At 47.3% G+C, this 17,390-nt stretch overlaps 1 protein-coding gene across 1 annotated transcript; it reads left to right on the top strand.

Annotated features, from left to right (window-relative positions):
• Nucleotides 1-8: 8 nt before the first annotated feature.
• Nucleotides 9-17,281, top strand: LRWD1 (leucine rich repeats and WD repeat domain containing 1). Its single transcript, XM_033078220.1, has 16 exons — nt 9-50; nt 1,851-1,993; nt 5,534-5,768; nt 6,967-7,086; nt 8,335-8,487; nt 9,174-9,314; nt 9,952-10,293; nt 10,860-10,986; nt 11,210-11,319; nt 11,753-11,960; nt 13,439-13,511; nt 13,605-13,745; nt 14,424-14,518; nt 15,083-15,244; nt 15,894-16,018; nt 16,880-17,281. Exons 2-16 carry the CDS (start codon nt 1,914-1,916, stop codon nt 17,018-17,020), a joined length of 2,253 nt encoding a protein of 750 aa, XP_032934111.1. The 5' UTR covers nt 9-50; nt 1,851-1,913; the 3' UTR covers nt 17,021-17,281.
• The last annotated feature ends 109 nt before the right edge of the window (nt 17,282-17,390 follow it).

Here is a 17,390-nt window from a genome sequence, read left to right as displayed (position 1 = left end):
TCCTGCCTCCCCGGCTCCTCTTCCTCCTCCTCCTCCCCGGCCGCTTCCAGGTGAGGGCCGCGGGGTTGGGCGCACGCCGCGCGGCCGGGCAGCGGGGGTGGAGGTGGGGGGAGTGCGGGTAGACTCGCGCTCCCAGCAGCCCCCGCGGCGCGCCCGGGCCCTGCGCCTTTGTTCGGCGCCGCGGAGGACGCTGGGAGTTGTAGGCACCGCGCACGCCCCGCGGGGGCGCCTCAGGCCGCGGCCGGCGCCGGCCCCCGCGGTGCTCGGTGTCCGGAGGCGGCGGTGCCGAGCGAGGCCTCGGGCCGGGGCCGTACCTGCCCCGCCCGGCCTGTCCGGCCCTGCCCACGGGCGGAGCCGCGGCCTGCGCCCGCTGCCGGTGATACCCCGCGGCCCGGAGGCCGCCGCAGCGTGTGCGGACAGCCCGGCATCCATGGCCGTGTCCCCGCCAGGGCATCGCGCCCATCGCGGCCCGGGCAGCGCCAGCCGTGCCAGACCGGGCTGCAGGGCAGCGCCGAGCCAGCACGGTCAGGTCAGGGCCCGACTGTGAGGCTCCATCCCGAGAGCTGCGGAGGGGCAGGAGGGGTCAGCTCCCTCTGAGAGAGCCCCGGGGTGACCGAATGTGCCCACTGCAGCTCCACCCGCGATGCTGTGGGGATGGGACATGCCATGTCTGGCCTTCCCTGCAGCTCCCACCATGTCACAGCTGTGTCTGGGGTGTCAGTGTGCCAAGGAGAGGGCGATGGCAACATCCACAGGCACTGGTGTCACATTTTTATTATAGGCACAGGATCTGAGGGAGGTTTGGTTGGATCAGCCTGACCCTGTGGTTTGACTTGAAGCGAGAGCTCTGTCATTTGAAGGATCAAATCCCAAACAGCTGCTGGTTTTCAGTTCAACTCTTTGTGCTTGTATACAATATTTCAGTGTATACAACATTATGGTGCCCCGTTGCTCATCACACAATGTTCCAGGTGCTGTGGGTGTGTGGTGCTGCTGAAACCAAAGCCAAGGACAACCCAGTGCCCCATGTGCTCCTCACGATGTGCTGGAGTGGCATTTAGGCAGCGTTGATCTAACACAGAAAGACAGGAGCGAGCCTGGCCTTGGAGCTCTGTTCTCTTTTATTTCCCTCTCTTGGAATCTGTGTCAGGAAGAGTGGGAAGCCCTGAACCAGTCATTTCATGGAGCTCTTTTGGCCCTGTCAGCATTGTTATTCCAAATATCAGCGTATCCCTCTGTGTGTGTGTACTGAAATATCAGTTAATCACCAACAAGACAATTCTCTAATGCTGTTGACTTTTTTTTCTTTGATGAGGAAATAATGCCCTTGATTGGTGTGTGTTTAAATTTCTACTGATTAATTCAGTTTTCCGAAATTTTTGGGAACGTAGAGCTCATCAGCCAAGAGTCTATCCAGTTGATCAAGCCAGTGAACGCAGTGTCACTTTCTTGGGAGAAAAACATTCACAGCAGGTGTATTGACTCTTACTGCTGCTTTTTGTTTGAAAGAGTCTTGGAATTCCTGGAGCAGAGCCCAGGAGAGGCACAAACACAGGTACCTGTGGTGCTGTCCTGGACCTGTGTGCCATCACTCATGGACAGCTTTCACCTGCAGCAGGTCTGTCACTCCAACAGCCACGGGATGTATCCCTGTTGTTTTTGAGATGGATTGGATCAGCATCCTGAGAGCCTGTGCCCAATCTAATAATAGTCTCTGCCATGTCCATTTTAACCAAGTAAAAAAGGTTCCAACACAGCAGCAAAATCAGTAGATAACCCCATAATTTTTTTTCCCTCCCTTGGAGCTGTAGAAAGCATTTCCTCTTATTCCCATCTGTTTTATCATGAAGGTAACCAGAAGACATCCTACAGCTGACTGATTGGTGACTCCAGCAGAGAGGTGGAGATTGAAAATGTCAAAAATTACAACAGAACTTCTTTTGGAAAGAGCCATTCCAAGATCTACAAGGCTCCGAAAGATCGAGACGCTGAAGTAAGTGCACACAGGCCCATGGAAAATTCCAGATGAATTCAACCTAGCACTGTCTTTTTGTCTGTGTGTCTTTTCTCCCCTAAACATGTTTTACTTTAAAAGATGGAGTTTCAAAGCACAGAGCTGAGAGGGGATTCCCAGTGCAGGATCAGTCAGCAGTGGAGACGCTGCATTCGCTAGAGAGGTTATTGGCAGATGTCACCTTCTTTTTGCCATTTCTGTTGTATATTTGCTGCCGTTCTGACTGTGAAACTGCTCAAGGCTGGATCCTGATTTCCTCACCCCAAGGTATCATCCCTACCCCAAAAGCCCTTGCATCTTTGCTAGCAATTGCTTAATGTGAATAAGAGAACCTTCCAGCATAGATTTCAGAGGGTTTTTAAAGTATTTTGGGCATTATTTCCCTTCCATTTTTCTCTCCCTCCATCATGTTCCATCTCTTCTAAATCCAGCTGTTCTACTACCTCAGACATTCCAGAGGGAGAGAATAAACTCTGAATCAGTTAAAACCCACTAAAACCAGTTTTTTCACTCAGTTCCTTAGCAGAGGTCATTGCAAATATGTGTCTTTCCAAATGTTTAACACAGTGGAATTTCACTGTTCTGGAGCTGGCCAATCCAAGTGGCTCAGCTGGCCAATTTCTGACTGGCTCCTTTGGTGTTATTGTTGCTGATGTCAGGGGGTTTGGGTTTCACATGTACAGTAATTTCACGATTATAAGCCGCACTGAGTATAAGCCGCACTTCTGGGTTTCAGCAACTTTTTGGTTTTTTGTCCATATATAAGCCGCACCTGATTATAAGCCTTGGGTTACAATCCAGAGTGTGATAAAAGGTATCTGTTCTATCACCATCTGTTGAGGGTGGGGGCAGTGATCCTGATCTCCACAGCAGATATTCTGCTAATGGGCCATCCATTGAAACCAGGCAGGGCATTGTTCTTTATCTTTTCACAACCCATCCTTCCTCCAGCCAGTCATTTTCTGCTCATGGCCATTGAGTCCCACTGTGGGACTGATAAAATTACTGCATCCCATTGGGAGTTGCTCCAGCCAGGACGAAGAGCCCAACATTTCTTACCAAGATAAAAACAGAGGTTTTGAGACACTAAGGGAGCCCCTTTCTCCACTGGACTCCAGAGGAAAACCGGATTGCTCCACATCACCACTGGAGCTCCGGAGGGAAACTGCACCTTGTACAGGAGCACTGCTCCAACTGAGCCACATCTGTCACTGCAGGAGGATGCAGCCACCATGGAATGGGACTGCTGTCACCACCCTGCCTGACAGGGTGTCAGGTTGTCCTCTGACTTTGTCAGGGTTTGGAGTTTGTTTCTTTGTAGTGCTGTATTTCTATTTTGATTTCCCTAGAAAAGAACTGTTATTCCTAATTCCCACATCTTTGCCTGAAAGCCCCTTGATTTCCAAATTATAATAATTTGGAGGGAGGGGGTTTACATTCTCCATTTCAAAGAGAAGCTCCTGCCTTTCTCAGCAGACACCTGTCCTCCAAACTAAAACAGCAACTTTTCATTCTTTGTCCGTATATAAGCCACACCTGATTATAAGCCGCACTTTGGGTTCGGACCAAAATTTTAGTCAAAATGGTGCGGCTTATAATGGTGAAATTACTGTACTCTTTAAAGTTATTTCTTTCATTTTGCCCTGTGCTAAAGTAATTATTTTTAGTGGGAGATTCACAGGTATCCCTGTGGAGCATCAGCTGCAGTAATCTGGGTAACAGAGTGGTGGGGGAGATGTTTGAAGCTGGATTTTTGGAGCGTGGCTTTCTCCGTGCAGCTTCGTACTGTGATGTTGAAGGGTTGTATTTCAGAATGTCTGTTTGGGGAACACCACTGAGTTTTTCCCCAAAAGGACACCACAGTCACAGTTCTGCAGCCAGCTGGATTGTCCTCAGCCTTTCTTACCAGCTCTGGCTGGCTGGTTACACTTCTGAGATGGCAAGTGAAGGAGAAAGGATCTTGCTTTCTGAATTTATTTGTCTCATTTATTCACACTTCATTAATATCTAGAAGCCTATTTTTTTAACTACCCTTTAGAGACAGAGATTCTCTTTGTTAAAGGAACTCAAGTTTGTGCCCTCAAGAGATGTTGACTGCCAGGACTGGAAGTTCCCTTTGGAGCTCACCTAAATGATCTAACCAAACACAAATGACCCTGCATATAATATGCAGTTTTCACTTTCTTACAGAGAAGGGATATTTCTTTTCCCCTCACCAATATTGTACCACTTCCTCTTTCAGGACAGAGTTCTGTTTTGGTGGCAGTCTTGGGATTTTGTTAGGTGAATTTCTACATTTACAATTGGAAGATTTTGCAGCAAAACTCACTATAAAAGAAATGGAAAAATCACTTTTTTGTCAAGTTGGTTCTTTGAAAACAGCCAAATTATTTGGGAACACATTCTACACTTGGCCTGAACTGTGAAATAATTAATGTAGTGCATTCTGTGGACAGGGTAGACTGAAGGTCTTGAATTGCCACAACTTGTCTTGTTGAATCAACATTGCACAGGAATAAAATACCAAACCTTTCAGGGATGTAGTAATTTTTTCTATAAAATAAGAATTTTTCTGGTGATTTACTGCTCCCAGCCAGCTCAGTTACCCCTAGGAGATTATCTGAACTGAAGTTAATTGTACTTTGGCAGACCTGAGTCTCTGATGGTGGCTGTTAGCTCAGACACATCAGCTATCCCACAGTGTGCTCACAATCCAGAATGCTGCCACCAGGAAGAACAGGTTTAGTCAGCTGTACCCAGTGAGTTGTGCTGGACTGAGGTGCCACCAGGTGGGACTGTCTATGCTATTGTCCTAGTTTGGAGGACAGGTGTCTGCTAAGAAAGGCAGGAGCTTCTCTTTGAAATGGAGAATGTAAACCCCCTCCCTCCAAATTATTGTAATTTTGAAATCAAGCGACTCTCAGGCAAAGATATGGGAATTAGGAATAACAGTTCTTTACTAGGGAAATTAAAATAGAAATACAGTACTACAAAGGAACAAACCCCAAACCCTGACACAGTCAGAGTACAACCTGACACACCAGTTTCCCTCTGGAGTCCAGTGGAGAAAGGGGCTCCCTTAGTGTCCCAAAACCTCTGTTTTTATCTTGGTAAGAAATGTTGGGCTCTTCCCCCTGGCTGGAGCAACTCCCAATGGGATGCAGTAATTTTATCAGTCACACATGGGACTCAATGGCCATGAGCAGAAAATGACTGGCTGGAGGAAGGATGGGTTGTGAAAAGATAAAGAACACTGCCCTCCTGGTTTCAGTGGATGGCCCATTAGCAGAATATCTCCTGTGGAGATAAGGATCACTGCCCACACCCTCAACAGATGGTGATAGAACAGATACCTTTCATCACACTCTGTATTGTAACCCAAGACAGCTATGAAATCAGCATTTGTTCTTCCAGTGAGCTGCAGATAGTTCATGGTTTGTTTGGGGGTTTTTGGTTTTTTCTTGTTTGTTTTTTGTGTGTGTTTTGTTTTGTTTGTGTAATTGGTTTTTTTATTTTCAGCCTGTCCAAGCTGCAGTTGAAGACTGGAGATTTAGACCCACGCTTGTTTTCCCGCCTGAGGCACCTGCAGAAACTTGATCTCTCTGATAATTTACTGGACAAATTTCCCAACAGCCTAACCCTCCCTGATCTGCGTGTCCTGAACTGCAACAATAATAAGCTGGAAGATGTAACTGCTCTGAAACAGTTCCCTCTCCTCGAGGAGCTGACCTACGAGAACAATGTGTACTTGACAGTGAGTTACCCCACTCCTTACATTAAACAGAGAGGCAAACAAACAGCACTTGTGCAAAGTTCTCATATATTGTTCTTGGGCAGCAAGTGCTAGGGCATTTGAGAAAGCAGCCAGCCTTTGTGTGACATTTAACCACTATTTCTCAGTCTGCAGAAGTGACTTGCCCAAAACCATTCACACATTAAAATCTGTTTCTTGAACTCCTGATTCTCTAGGCCAAAGTCCTTTCTTGGGTGGCTTATCAGGCACAGTACCTTATGTTGATGCTAGTGTGAAATACAGTAATGATTGTGTAGAGATGTCCTTATAGAAACAGAATCACAGAACGGTTTGGGTCAGAAGGGACCTTAATGCTCATCTCATTCCACCCCTGCCATGAGCAGGGACACCTTCCATTAGACCAGGTTGCTCAGAACTCTGTTCAGTCTGGTCTTAAACACTCCCAGGGGTAGGGCAGCCACAGCTTCTCTGGGCAACCTGTGCCAGTGCATCATCATCCTCACAGTAAAAAGTTTTTTCCTGATGTCTAATGCTAGTTTTATTTCCTAATATCTGTGTTAGTTTTAGTGCCCTCTGTGCTCTAAAAAGCAGACTGGGTCCTCGGATGAGAGTTTAAACTTGATGATTAGTCTGGTTTAAGTTCTGACTTCTCCCAAGAGGATCTGCTGACTGTACAAGTCCAACATCCAAAACTGATTTTACTTGTGTGGTAAGCTGGCATCAGCCACTCACCCTCCCCACATGCTTACTTGCTGTTGCACACAGGCAGTAGGTATGTGGCTGTATGGTGAGCTATCTGACTTAAAATCCATCTGACCCAAGGAACTGCTGCTAGAATTCCTTGACTGGAGGCAGGACAGGCCTTCCCCTGTGTTAGAGTTCAGGGGTATGAACAGAGCTCCCAGCCTTGCACTCAGGCCCAGCAGATGAGCAGTTACACAGCCCCCACCTTGTGCTGGATGTTAGCACTGCCTGAGGGTTGGGCAGCTCTGTCTGCAGTTTAAGATCCCAGCTAAGAGAGAACATTACTTCACACCTGAAATGTGAAATTCAGGTTGAAAATCCTGAGGGGATTTTATGAAATGGCTTTTCCTTACTAAATCTATCATTCTCATACAGGCTGTGTTTTAATCAAGGACTAAGGTGACACCAGTACCACGTGTACAAATTTTATAACTCCAATGTTTTGTCTTTCTAGCTCAATGATGACTATAAGGTAATGTTTCTTTTGCAAAATCTTCGTCTGCTCAATGGCAAGGACATAACCAAACTTGCCAAACATGTGAGGCATGTCAACAGCCGTAAACTCACCAGCAAGGTAAGATGTGGGATATTTCCTTAACCTCTAAACACCTCAGAAATAATTAAATCCTGTGCTCAGTGTAGTGACAGAGCTGCAAACAAGCTTCAAGTGGTTTGCAATACCTGTGGTATGATCTGAGTCCAGCCTGCAGAATGGGCCACCCAGGAAATGGGTGACTGCTGCTTTCTCTGGCATCTGCTGGCATCTGCTCTACCTGTTCTGTGCAGCCAATTTGCCTTTGGTTTAAGTGACAGGAGAAGGGCCAGCCAGGTCTGTGTCTGATCCTGTAGTTTTTCAGGTCACTCTGATCATCATTCAGGAATGGGAGAAGCCTGGTGCTGCCAGAACAGCTGCAAACACCACCCCATCTAATTTAAGTTACTCTCCAGACCCCAGGAACGGGGAGCACAAAACCAAGCTCAGGATAATCTTGCTTTTTCCAGCATACACCAGGAATGAGGATTTGCTCTTTTTTCTTCAGTTGTGAATGTTTAGAACTGTATTTTCACCCATTTGTCTACAGAATTCAGCTCCTGACAGATTGTCCCCACAAGGCATTGTTGTGCTCTTGAGCAAAATTATTGTTCAATTATGGTTAATTGTTTTTGTGTATTACTGCTCTTACCATTCATATTCTAGTTAATTGATCTTAATTCCTTCTGTGTAACAGTGGAGGAAAAATCAGATACTGAAAAGTGGGATGAATTGTGCTGAGTGGTGTCTGTGTAAAACCTGTGAACCTCAAAGAGTCTCTGTGAGGGCTGCTCAGCCTCTTGTCCCAGACAACTGATCATGGTTAGCTGTCTAATGAGACACCAAACTCTCCATGTGCTGTTCTTTTTGTGGTGCCTGTGCCCTGGTGCCTTTCCCTGGTGTCATTTGTACCTTCCTGCCCAGTACTTAGTCCTGTGTCTCGACATAAAAATGTCTGTTGGGTCTGAATGCTGATGGATGTGTTACTGCCCACCAGAAACTCCAACTGGAAACTGTGCTGGCAGGTGAGCATCCTGTAGGTCAGCAGCCTTTTGGAGTCCAGGTATCTCTCTAAATGAGTCCATGCTGATAGTGTCTGCTTAGCCACACTCACTCCAGCTTGGTGCAGAGGAACTAAGTTTCTCCTTTGCTGAAGTGATCATTTGAACACGAATAAATAAATTAAAGTGGTGCCGTCACACAGGGTGCAGTACTCAGGATTGGCCACTTAAATGCTTTCACAAGTTCTCTTGTGCTTTGCTGTTGAATAAACTCAGTCTTTCTGCCTAGGTTACTGCTCACTGGGAAAAATTCTTCCGTGACCAACTCCCTGAGAAATACACAGCAGAGCAGGTGAAGTCCATCAAGAAAAAGTTCCTGAAGTCAGTACAGACCAATGTGGTGTATGGGCCCAGCTCACTCAGCGAGTTCACCCGCTGGCGGGTAGGTCACATCCCACTCACCCTGCTCTTCTCCAGGCAAGGACCCTGCTCCTGGTTCTGCATGGACTGGATTAAAACACTCCCTGGATTTGGGTGCTCTTCCTGACAAGTGGTATCATTTTTTCTCTTTCTTCACTGCTTTGTTAAGCAGTTACAGAAGCACCAGGACTAAACATGCACCAAGTTGAAATGGCTGTCATTAAACATTGTTTTTAATTCATAAGCAATAATGATACTTGTACTAATTAATTAGACTGCAGTATCTTTAATACTTAATTATTTGCAAATTAGTTTAATGGCAACCTTTACTCTTGATGAAAGAGAAAAGATAATGATAGAAGTGTAGTTGCTGCCAGCGGGGAAAGACACCATTTAGTTTATAACATTTATTTGTATGTTCATACACACAATCAAGACTTCCATCACTCCTTTGTCTTGTTTTGTTGCTGTGCTGTTGTTTCCACAGCTGTGTACTCTGAATGCCCATGACAAAATGAAGTTCTTGGGTCATGTAATGTCAGCTGGGGACTCCTCCATCGCTTGTGAAATTCACACAGAATAGTGGGAGCAGATGTTAAAAATGGAGCAAAGCAGCTCTTTGTGCCATGACACATCAGAGCTTGACATGCTGTGGCTTTTTTGTCTTCTTTTTTTCTTTTTTAACGTATCCACATATTTGCTTCTCAGGTGAAAATGATTGCAGAAGAGTTTCTGGCATGCTCACTAGGTCTGGAGTTAAACTCTGATACTGAACCAGAGGAAAAGACTGATGAGGATGAGGAAGAAAGCACAGAAAGCCCCAAGGAAGCTGCAGAAGAGGTGGCTCAGGTAGGTGATTTTTCCAGTTACATTAGCAATGTTCTTTATGTTTCCTGGGAATTCAGCAGCTCTTGTCAGTTCACATTTGTGACCCTTTGGTAATCACAGGGGCAGTCTCGGGCTCCAGCCTCTACCCAACAGCTCAGGCTTCTTTACAGCCAGACTGAAGCTTTCCCAGAAATGTGAAGGTTGAGTTGCTCCCTCAGAGAGCTTCCATTCATAGGGGACCAAAATAATTTCATGAGTGCAGTTCTACTCACTCCACCTCTCCTCTGGGAAGGGATATTTTAATTAGAGACCTGGGCTGATGCCTGGCCAGACTCTGCTGGTGTTTGCCTGCTTGGAAATGGCTGCAGACAACCCCTGTGGTCCATAGGCCAGATTTGTTTTTCTACATTGAATGTAAATTGTAAATAACTGAGACAGGGGAAGGGAGCTGAAAAATAGGCTGGCAACATGTTTTTCATTAGCTTCTGCCTCTAGGAACCCTGCAGCTCTGAGCTGTCTGATTCCTGGAACCCAATCTCTAATTGAGCGAGGGTCCTTGCATTTGAATAATGAATATATTTGGCTTAAATTATCTGCACATCTTGGAGAAGCTAAAAGCCTTCTTCAGAACCTGACAACATGACAACATGCCTTATAGGTCACAGTAACACCCAGCAAGAGGAAAAGAAATCGTTCAAAATCAAGCCCTGGAAACAAGAGGTCCAAGACCCAGGCAAACACCAAGGAGGAGGCTGCAGTTAGTCCCAGAAAATCCAGTCGTGTGGAGGATGACCCAGCTCCTGATAAACCAAGAACATCAAACCAACCAGACAAGGAGGCAACCCCTGAGCAGGAAGCTGAAGTGACACAGAATAATGGAGAGCAGTTTCCCAAGGGGAAAAGCAACAGAAGATCCAACCAGATGACAGGAGAACCGAAAAGCCAGGAGCAGGACAACGGCGTGGTTACCTTGACCCCTGTGAAGAATTCCAAGCGCAAGGTACATCCATCACCCTTTGGGACTGGCTTTGGCCTTCTTGGTTTATAGTGGGGGGAGTTGCCTTCAGGTTTCTTCAGTTTTGGTTTGGTTTTTTTGTCATTGTTTTAAATCTCTCAGAGGCATCAAGGGAGAGAAGGGACCGCCCAGGAGACCCCAGTGGATCCCCTGCGGGGGATGGACGGACCAGCGCTCTGAGGCGGTGCACTGAAAGCCTGTGTTAAAAATGGGACAGGCAAGCCTTGCTCTCAGCTCAAACCAGTGGCTGCATGGGGAAAGGTGTTTCCCCCTCAGCTCAGGCCAGTGGGGTTTTTCATGTTTCTTTGCTGTAGAAAATGGGGCTCTCTGCTGGGGTCTGCTGGGCACGTCTTTGCTAAACAGTTCTCTGCTGCTTTTGGAGTGTTAAGCATTGTGGCACCTCAGTCTCCCCTGTTCTCAGTGCGCAGAAGGGCTGAAAAATACTTGAGTTTAACTCAAATTGCTATGTTCAGGAGAGGGTTCTGTCAAGGCAATCACAGGCAAACCATGTCAGGGGAATGAATTTTCTAAATGTGGATGGTTTATTGTAGGAGGATGTCAGTGCAGAGCCATTGCATTTTCTTCAGTGTCACAGTAAAGGCAACAGCCGCGAGGATTTTAAAACGCAGCTCTGGTCCTGTGTCTTCGAGCCAGTGCTAGACTCTGGAGCCAGGAAAGGTGAGCTCTTAAAGAGGTTTGCAGGATTCTCAGAACCACCTGGCTCTGGAATCCCCTGCTCCTTCAAGCCATAGTCTCCATTGTCAGGAAGAGACTTGCTCACATATTTCTCCTTTGACTTTGGAAACAGGAGACTGGGAGAGCACCAGGCAGTGATAAGCTGCAGTCTTCATGTGTTATCCCTGAACCTGGGAACTTCTCACCCATTTTTTTTCTCTTTCAGATCCCATTGTGAACTCCTCCAGAACTGTGGCAACCTGTGGAGGGGAATCTGTCTGTCTGATTGATTGTGAGACAGGGACGGTGCTGAAAAAGTATAAAGTGGCTACAGAGGTGGGTTGCAAGTGGGAAGGGTAAGCATTGAATTGGAATACCACAACCTGTAATAATTACACACATGCATAATACATATTACAAAGAGGTCTGAAAGTGTTAGTGTGGACAGATGTTAAGATGAGGATAGATAATAAACATCGCTTGCTTATCCTTTTAGCCTGGTTTGGGTTTATTTTTTTATTAGTTTAGGAGACTAGCCTGCCAATTCTCACATAGGTGAGTCTGGTTGCTGAGCCTGCTTGACAGTACAGAGTAATAAACATCCTCTTTCTGTGCTTTATATTCTTCCGAGAGCTGTTTTGAGTTGTGGTGCTCGTTCTTAAATAGCTGTGTCATTTCATCTGAGTAGCACTTGTGACAGTTTTCTTTTCTGTGAGCTAACAGGCACCACCCTGCTGGCTCTGCCACCCCTTGTTTTCCTCTGTCCCAGGAATTCTTCAGCGTTGCATGGACAACTCTCACAATGGTAACCAGCGACAGCCACAAGAAAGCTCACAACATCCTGGCAGCTGCAGGGAGGAGAGGGATCGTCAAACTGATCCATGTGGCAGCCGACTTCTGCTACGGAGAGATAAAGGCTCACAAAAAGCCCATTGCTACTGTCTGCTTCAGCCCAACCCGAGAGACCCATCTCTTCAGTAAGTCTGCTTCAGAATCCCTGGTTTTAGTTCTGATGCAGAAAAGTCAGGGCTTCCTTAACAAGGGGAATTGTCACCAGGGCATGCAGGGGCACATGAACAAAAGGCAAGGACAGGCATTAGGGAGAGAACATTGTTACTCTCCTGTGGCTGCAATCTCCAGCACGAACAGCTTGTTCCAGAACCTGGCTCTTTAGCTGAGGTGCAGCAGCTCCTGTTTCTCCCTTGGTGCCTCTCAGGGTGGCTGTCACACACACATTAGCCACAAACAAGTCCAGTAGTGGATCTGTTCCACGGGGATGAGTAAGAAGAATGGCAGAGCCGGCAGCTGGGAGCCAGGCAGTGGCAGGGCTCTCCTCCAGCACAGCAGCCTATTATGGACTGTTGGGTTTCATTTTATCCAACAGTGTGCTTAATTGATTTTGATTTTTTTTTCTATGCCTCGTCAGAGATTTCTATTCAGGTCCTGATGTCAAGGAGAGCTTTGCCACACACAGTATCGCCCACAGAGGCTGTGGCTCATGGACTGGTAATGAACCATCATGTTACAAATTGCAGCTGCATTGTCAGGCTGTACAGTGAGCTGGTACAGAGCCATTCAGGCCACACCTGCACCCCCAGCACATTGTTTCTCTTGCCTACAATTACCCACATCCTGGAGTGGTTAGAGTGCTACATGAACCATTGAAAGTGGAATTTTTTTTTAGGTAGAATAGGGAGTATTTTCCAAGAAGAACCTCAAGAGTCCCAAAAGCAGAAGCAGAGGAGGAAAGGATAAGGAGGGTAGTGGAAGGGATAAGGAGATTGGTAGCACAGCCATATAATGGTGTGGACAGGAAGACTGACTTGTTATATTTCATAGAAAAATTGAGACTAATTAAGGGAGATTCTTTGCATCATTTTTGGGGTGGGGGACACCAACAAACTCTGAGTTTGAGGGTTGCCATCTGATGAGGGTCCAAGTAACTCAGAGTAATCTGTTAGAACTGTTTCTGCTTTCAGTGTATCAGCTTGGTGACGTGTTTCTCACCCTCCAGCAGTGCCTAACTTTCCCAATGGGAACTGTTGTGAATGTGAACACAGTAAGCCATGGATGTGTGGAATAAAGTGGTGTCTGCCTGAGGGTTGAGGTTAGAGCTTATATTTTAGATTCCACTAGAAGCCCTGACCAGAAATGAGCTCAGACTGCCACTAACTAAAGACCTTGTGAAGCCACAACTCAGTAATGGACGCCAGGAAACAAACTGTTTTATTTGCCCCTCTCAGAACACAGGATAAGAACACAAAGTACTGTCTGTGTATGTGTGACAATGTCTGGGAAGTGCTGGGCCAGGAGCCTCTGGGACTGCTGCTGTGCTTTAATGAGCTCTCTGGAGCCCTAGAGGGTGACTGTGGCTCAGGCAGAATTGCCAGCTAGCACGAGAAGAGCCAGATGAACAGCACTGTGTCACTACCTGCTTCTCTTCTGTGTCCTACAGCTGCATCCTATGACAAGCGAATTGTCCTCTGGGATATTGGGATTCCAGACTGTGACTACAATTTCAAAGCAAGGTAAAGGTTCAAAAACCAGACATGGCCAGTCCAAGAGCCTGTACCTATCAGGTCACAGCACCACTTCACTGCTTGTTCTCTGTTTGTTTTTAGCCAGTTGCTGGTGCTGGAAACAACCTCTATCCCCCTCCGGATTGCCCTGCTCCCCTCCTGCCCAGAGCAGTACCTGCTGGCAGGCTGTGAAGGTGGCTGCTTTGCCTGGAACATAAAACTGGATAAGGGACAAAAAAGCAGGTGAGAGCCATAAGCTGGGGGGTATGCATTTGCTTTCCATAACAAGAAGAGATAGTCCTAGCAAAGGCTTGATTTCTAACTGAGAGGGTCTGAGCAAAAGCAGCATGTGCTACCATACTTAAAACATCCTTACCTTCCCAGAGTGCCCAGAAAAAATACGAGCATGGTGCTGAAGGACTGTTCAGAGCTTGTATTTTAGCTGCAGTCTGCAAGTGTTGCAGGCTGCTTTGCAGGAAGGCTGGCAGGAGTGTAATTCAATACCCCCAAACTTAAGGGTGTGTCATTCCCAGGAAGTGCTACAGAGTGTAAATTTTTGGGTTGATTTCCAGTCTCACAGTGAGGCCTCCCCTGCTCCTGGTACGTGAGGTAACCCAGGAAACTGGCACCCTGTGGGAGCTCAGGACAAAGTTATGAGGAAGAAGTAAGTGAAGTCATGCCCTGCTGACAAATATCCTGGTGCCTGCAAAAGAGATGGAGTGAAACAGCAATCCCTTGAGCAAAGGGCTTCTGCTATATTAATAAACCCAGGTGACCAAAAGTGTAAATTCAAGTGGGAATTCACCTGAGCTTGGCAAGAGACTCACTAACACACAAATCTCCTTCTGGGTTTTGTAGCCAGGTACCCTTTCAGTGCTAGCTGTTCAGGACTTGGCTCATTTCGCCTTCCCCCTGCTCTAGGACTTTTGAAGCCATATTCCAGTTTCCTGATGGAAAAAGCATGACATCATCTCACACAGTTGATGGTTTGGCTTTTCTCAATGATGATGTCGTTGGTGAGTATAAACACAACAGCACAATCCCAAAAACAGTGGGGCACCTCAGCATGGGCAGGGTGAAGCCAGCACGACAAGCAGAGGGGCTAAAAGGGGTGTGACAGCCTCTTTAACTTTGGGGGGCTGCACAGGATGGAGTTGTCTCCCAGAATTACTTGTCTTTGCCAAAAATGTGGCCTGGAGTGCAAACCCATGCTTGGACAGAACCAGAAATCAGATGGACACATCCCTGAACACACTTGGCCAAGCAGTGCCAGTGTGGAAGGCAGGAGATCCCTTTCTGCTCAAGGGCTGGTAGCAAAATTATTTTTTTCAGGGGAACTGGGGGCTTCACATCATAGGCTGGCTCTTTCTGAATAGCTTATGCCTGTCCTGCATCTCAGGAACATAAGCAAAGCACTGAAAATCTCTCTGCAACCTCCAGTTACCTGGAATAAGGTGGAAACAGTTGCTGCTGGATCAGATTCTGTGGCTTGAAATCCATATTCTGGATGGACCAACTCTGTGTCCATGTTCTTTGCTTCCCAGCAGCTGCCACAGTCTCTCCCTTCCTTTCTTCCCTAGTTTCCAAGTGCTCCAAACCAGGATGCATATACTTGTGGAGCTGGAGCAGGTCTTTTGATGCCAAGGGCAAAGGATGCCAACAGACACTATCTGCAGTTATTCTGGCTGAGCTGGAGTGGTCCACAACAGACATGTCCTACCTGACACTCAGCACCTGCCCAGGTAGGAGCACCCATTTCCTGGGTAATGCTGTGCCTGGTTATCCATGGCTCTCCTTTGATCCATGGGAGCAGCCTGGAGCTGGAGGCAGAGGCCTGGATTTCAGAGCCCATCAGGGAGCTCTGCTCTCCCCTCTGCAGCGCTGCAGTGCAGCTCCAGCTCTGCGCAGCCTCAGCCCAGCACCAGCTGGCTGGAAATAACACCAGTAATAAATAATTCCAGCTGCACCATCTGCCCAACTCGGGGGGGCAGCCAAGGCTGGGGGGTCTTCCTTGCACAGGTTTTCAAAGCACAGAGCTCAGGGCTGTGGAGCCACTGGGATGCTGAATGCATCTGTAGGCAGTGATGTCACACAGCTGGGTTTGGAGACTGACAAAGAACAACCAACCTGATCTGGTCAGCACTTCCCAAGACCAGTCTAAAAAAAGTCAGGAGAAATATCAAGGCATTTAGCACTCCAAAGACAGCTGGTTTATCTTCAAATGAATTCTTTCAGAGCAAGGTAGATTTGTATTTTTGCGCCAGTAAGAGAATTTTGCTGAAATACGGCACCCTCCACTGGGATCGTGCAGCTCTCCTGGAGCTCTGCTTTACAGCAGAACAGACTCCCAGCTCCACACTAATTTCCTAGCCTTTTCTTCTGCTCTCATAGCAAAAGAGTACGTGTTCTGTGGGGATGAGAAGGGCAGTGTGTGGATGTACAACCTCTCCAGCTACACCACGGCCTGGGACTCTGCGAAGGGAAAGCGCTCGGAGCGGAGGATCTCTCCCACACAGGTAGGTCTGAGGGGTTCTGTGGGCCTCCCTTCCACCCCAGGACAGCTGATCCCAGTCTCCTGAGCAGGCCTATCCCAGATGATGCCTTGTGTTTCCTCACAAAAAATTACATGTAAACTCCAGAGCGTGGCCAAGGCCATTCCCTGGGACAGGAACAAGGAGCTGCAAAGCAAATCTGTCACCCCCTGAAGCTCTTCCCTAAAACAGCCCCCAAGACGTGGTGGTTAAACTGAGGAGCACAAAAGCACAGGTGTGCAGGCAGCACATGCCCCAGGGAGGGAAGCCAAAGTGAACATTTCCTGGCAGGAAAAGGCTCACTACTTCCCTATGCTCACTCACCTTTTCTCTGCCCAGTATTTCCCTCTGGAGACAGTTCTCTTTTGCTTTGCCTGTCCCTCTGAAAGGACAAAACACTCCAAAGGCTCTCAACCACTGGTCTGGAGCTACATTAGACAGAGGTATGATGAAGTGACCCAGTGTTCCATTATTTCTTCACTGGAAGGGTTATTCAGGTATTGGAAGGGAGTCACCATTCCTGGAGGTGGCACTCAGAGCTCTGCTCTGGGTGACAATGTGCTGCTCAATTGAGTCCCAATGTGTTGGACTCAATGCTCTGGGAGGTCTTTTCCAACCTCAACAATTCTGTGATTCCTCAGGTTTTTTGGAAGTGCATTGCCAAGTTCCTCTGGGACTGAGGTGCAGCTGTTTTCACTTGCTCAAGCCCCTGTGCACTAAATAAACCCTGACCCTTTAGGAATACCACACAGCTCCACCAGCCCCAGAGCAAAAGTAAGAGCCTCAGGATCCCCAGGGCCCCATCTCCCCCTCAGCCGTGCCACCACCCCTCTGCTCTCCCCACAGATCCTCAAGTGGCCGGAGCTCCGGGTGAACGGGGAGCAGCCTTCTGAAATCCTGGTGAACAACGTGGTAGCAGACCCTGCCTTCACATACCTTGTTGTGCTGACCAGTGTGAACATAACAGCAATCTGGAAGAAGTCATAATCCCCTGTGTCACTGCTCCACCCCCGTGCTTTGACCTAGTGCAGTATTAGTGACCGTTACCCATGTGCCCATGAACGTTTTCTAGAGGGGCTTTATGTGCAAGATGGAGAAAAAACAAAAAAAAACCAAAAAAAAATCAAGGTAAGAGTTTGTTAAACTCATCAGTTCATTGTAAACATCTGGTTTCTTTTACTGTAAGTTTTCACAATTTGTGCATTTGTTTTGTAGAAAGGACACTTAATAAAACAAAATACCAGTTCAGCTGGCAGTGCCTGGACTTTTTGGCAGGAAAAGCAGAGAGTTCATCTCCAGCTGTGTCACTGAGCAGCTTCTCATGCTGGAATCATACCCACAACAACCTCCCCAACAG

The sequence above is a fragment of the Catharus ustulatus genome, chromosome 22 (genome assembly GCF_009819885.2).
Source record: "Catharus ustulatus isolate bCatUst1 chromosome 22, bCatUst1.pri.v2, whole genome shotgun sequence".
Taxonomy (NCBI): domain Eukaryota; kingdom Metazoa; phylum Chordata; class Aves; order Passeriformes; family Turdidae; genus Catharus; species Catharus ustulatus.
This window is presented reverse-complemented; position numbering and strand designations above follow the sequence as displayed.

Coding starts and splice junctions, on each gene's coding strand:
- LRWD1 (XM_033078220.1), top strand. CDS start 1,914: ATGTCAAAAATTACAACAGAACTTCTTTTGGAAAGAGCCATTCCAAGA. Junction 11,961..13,438: donor CCGAGAGACCCATCTCTTCA/GTAAGTCTGCTT, acceptor TGTGTCCTACAG/CTGCATCCTATGACAAGCGA. Junction 13,746..14,423: donor GATAAGGGACAAAAAAGCAG/GTGAGAGCCATA, acceptor CCCCTGCTCTAG/GACTTTTGAAGCCATATTCC.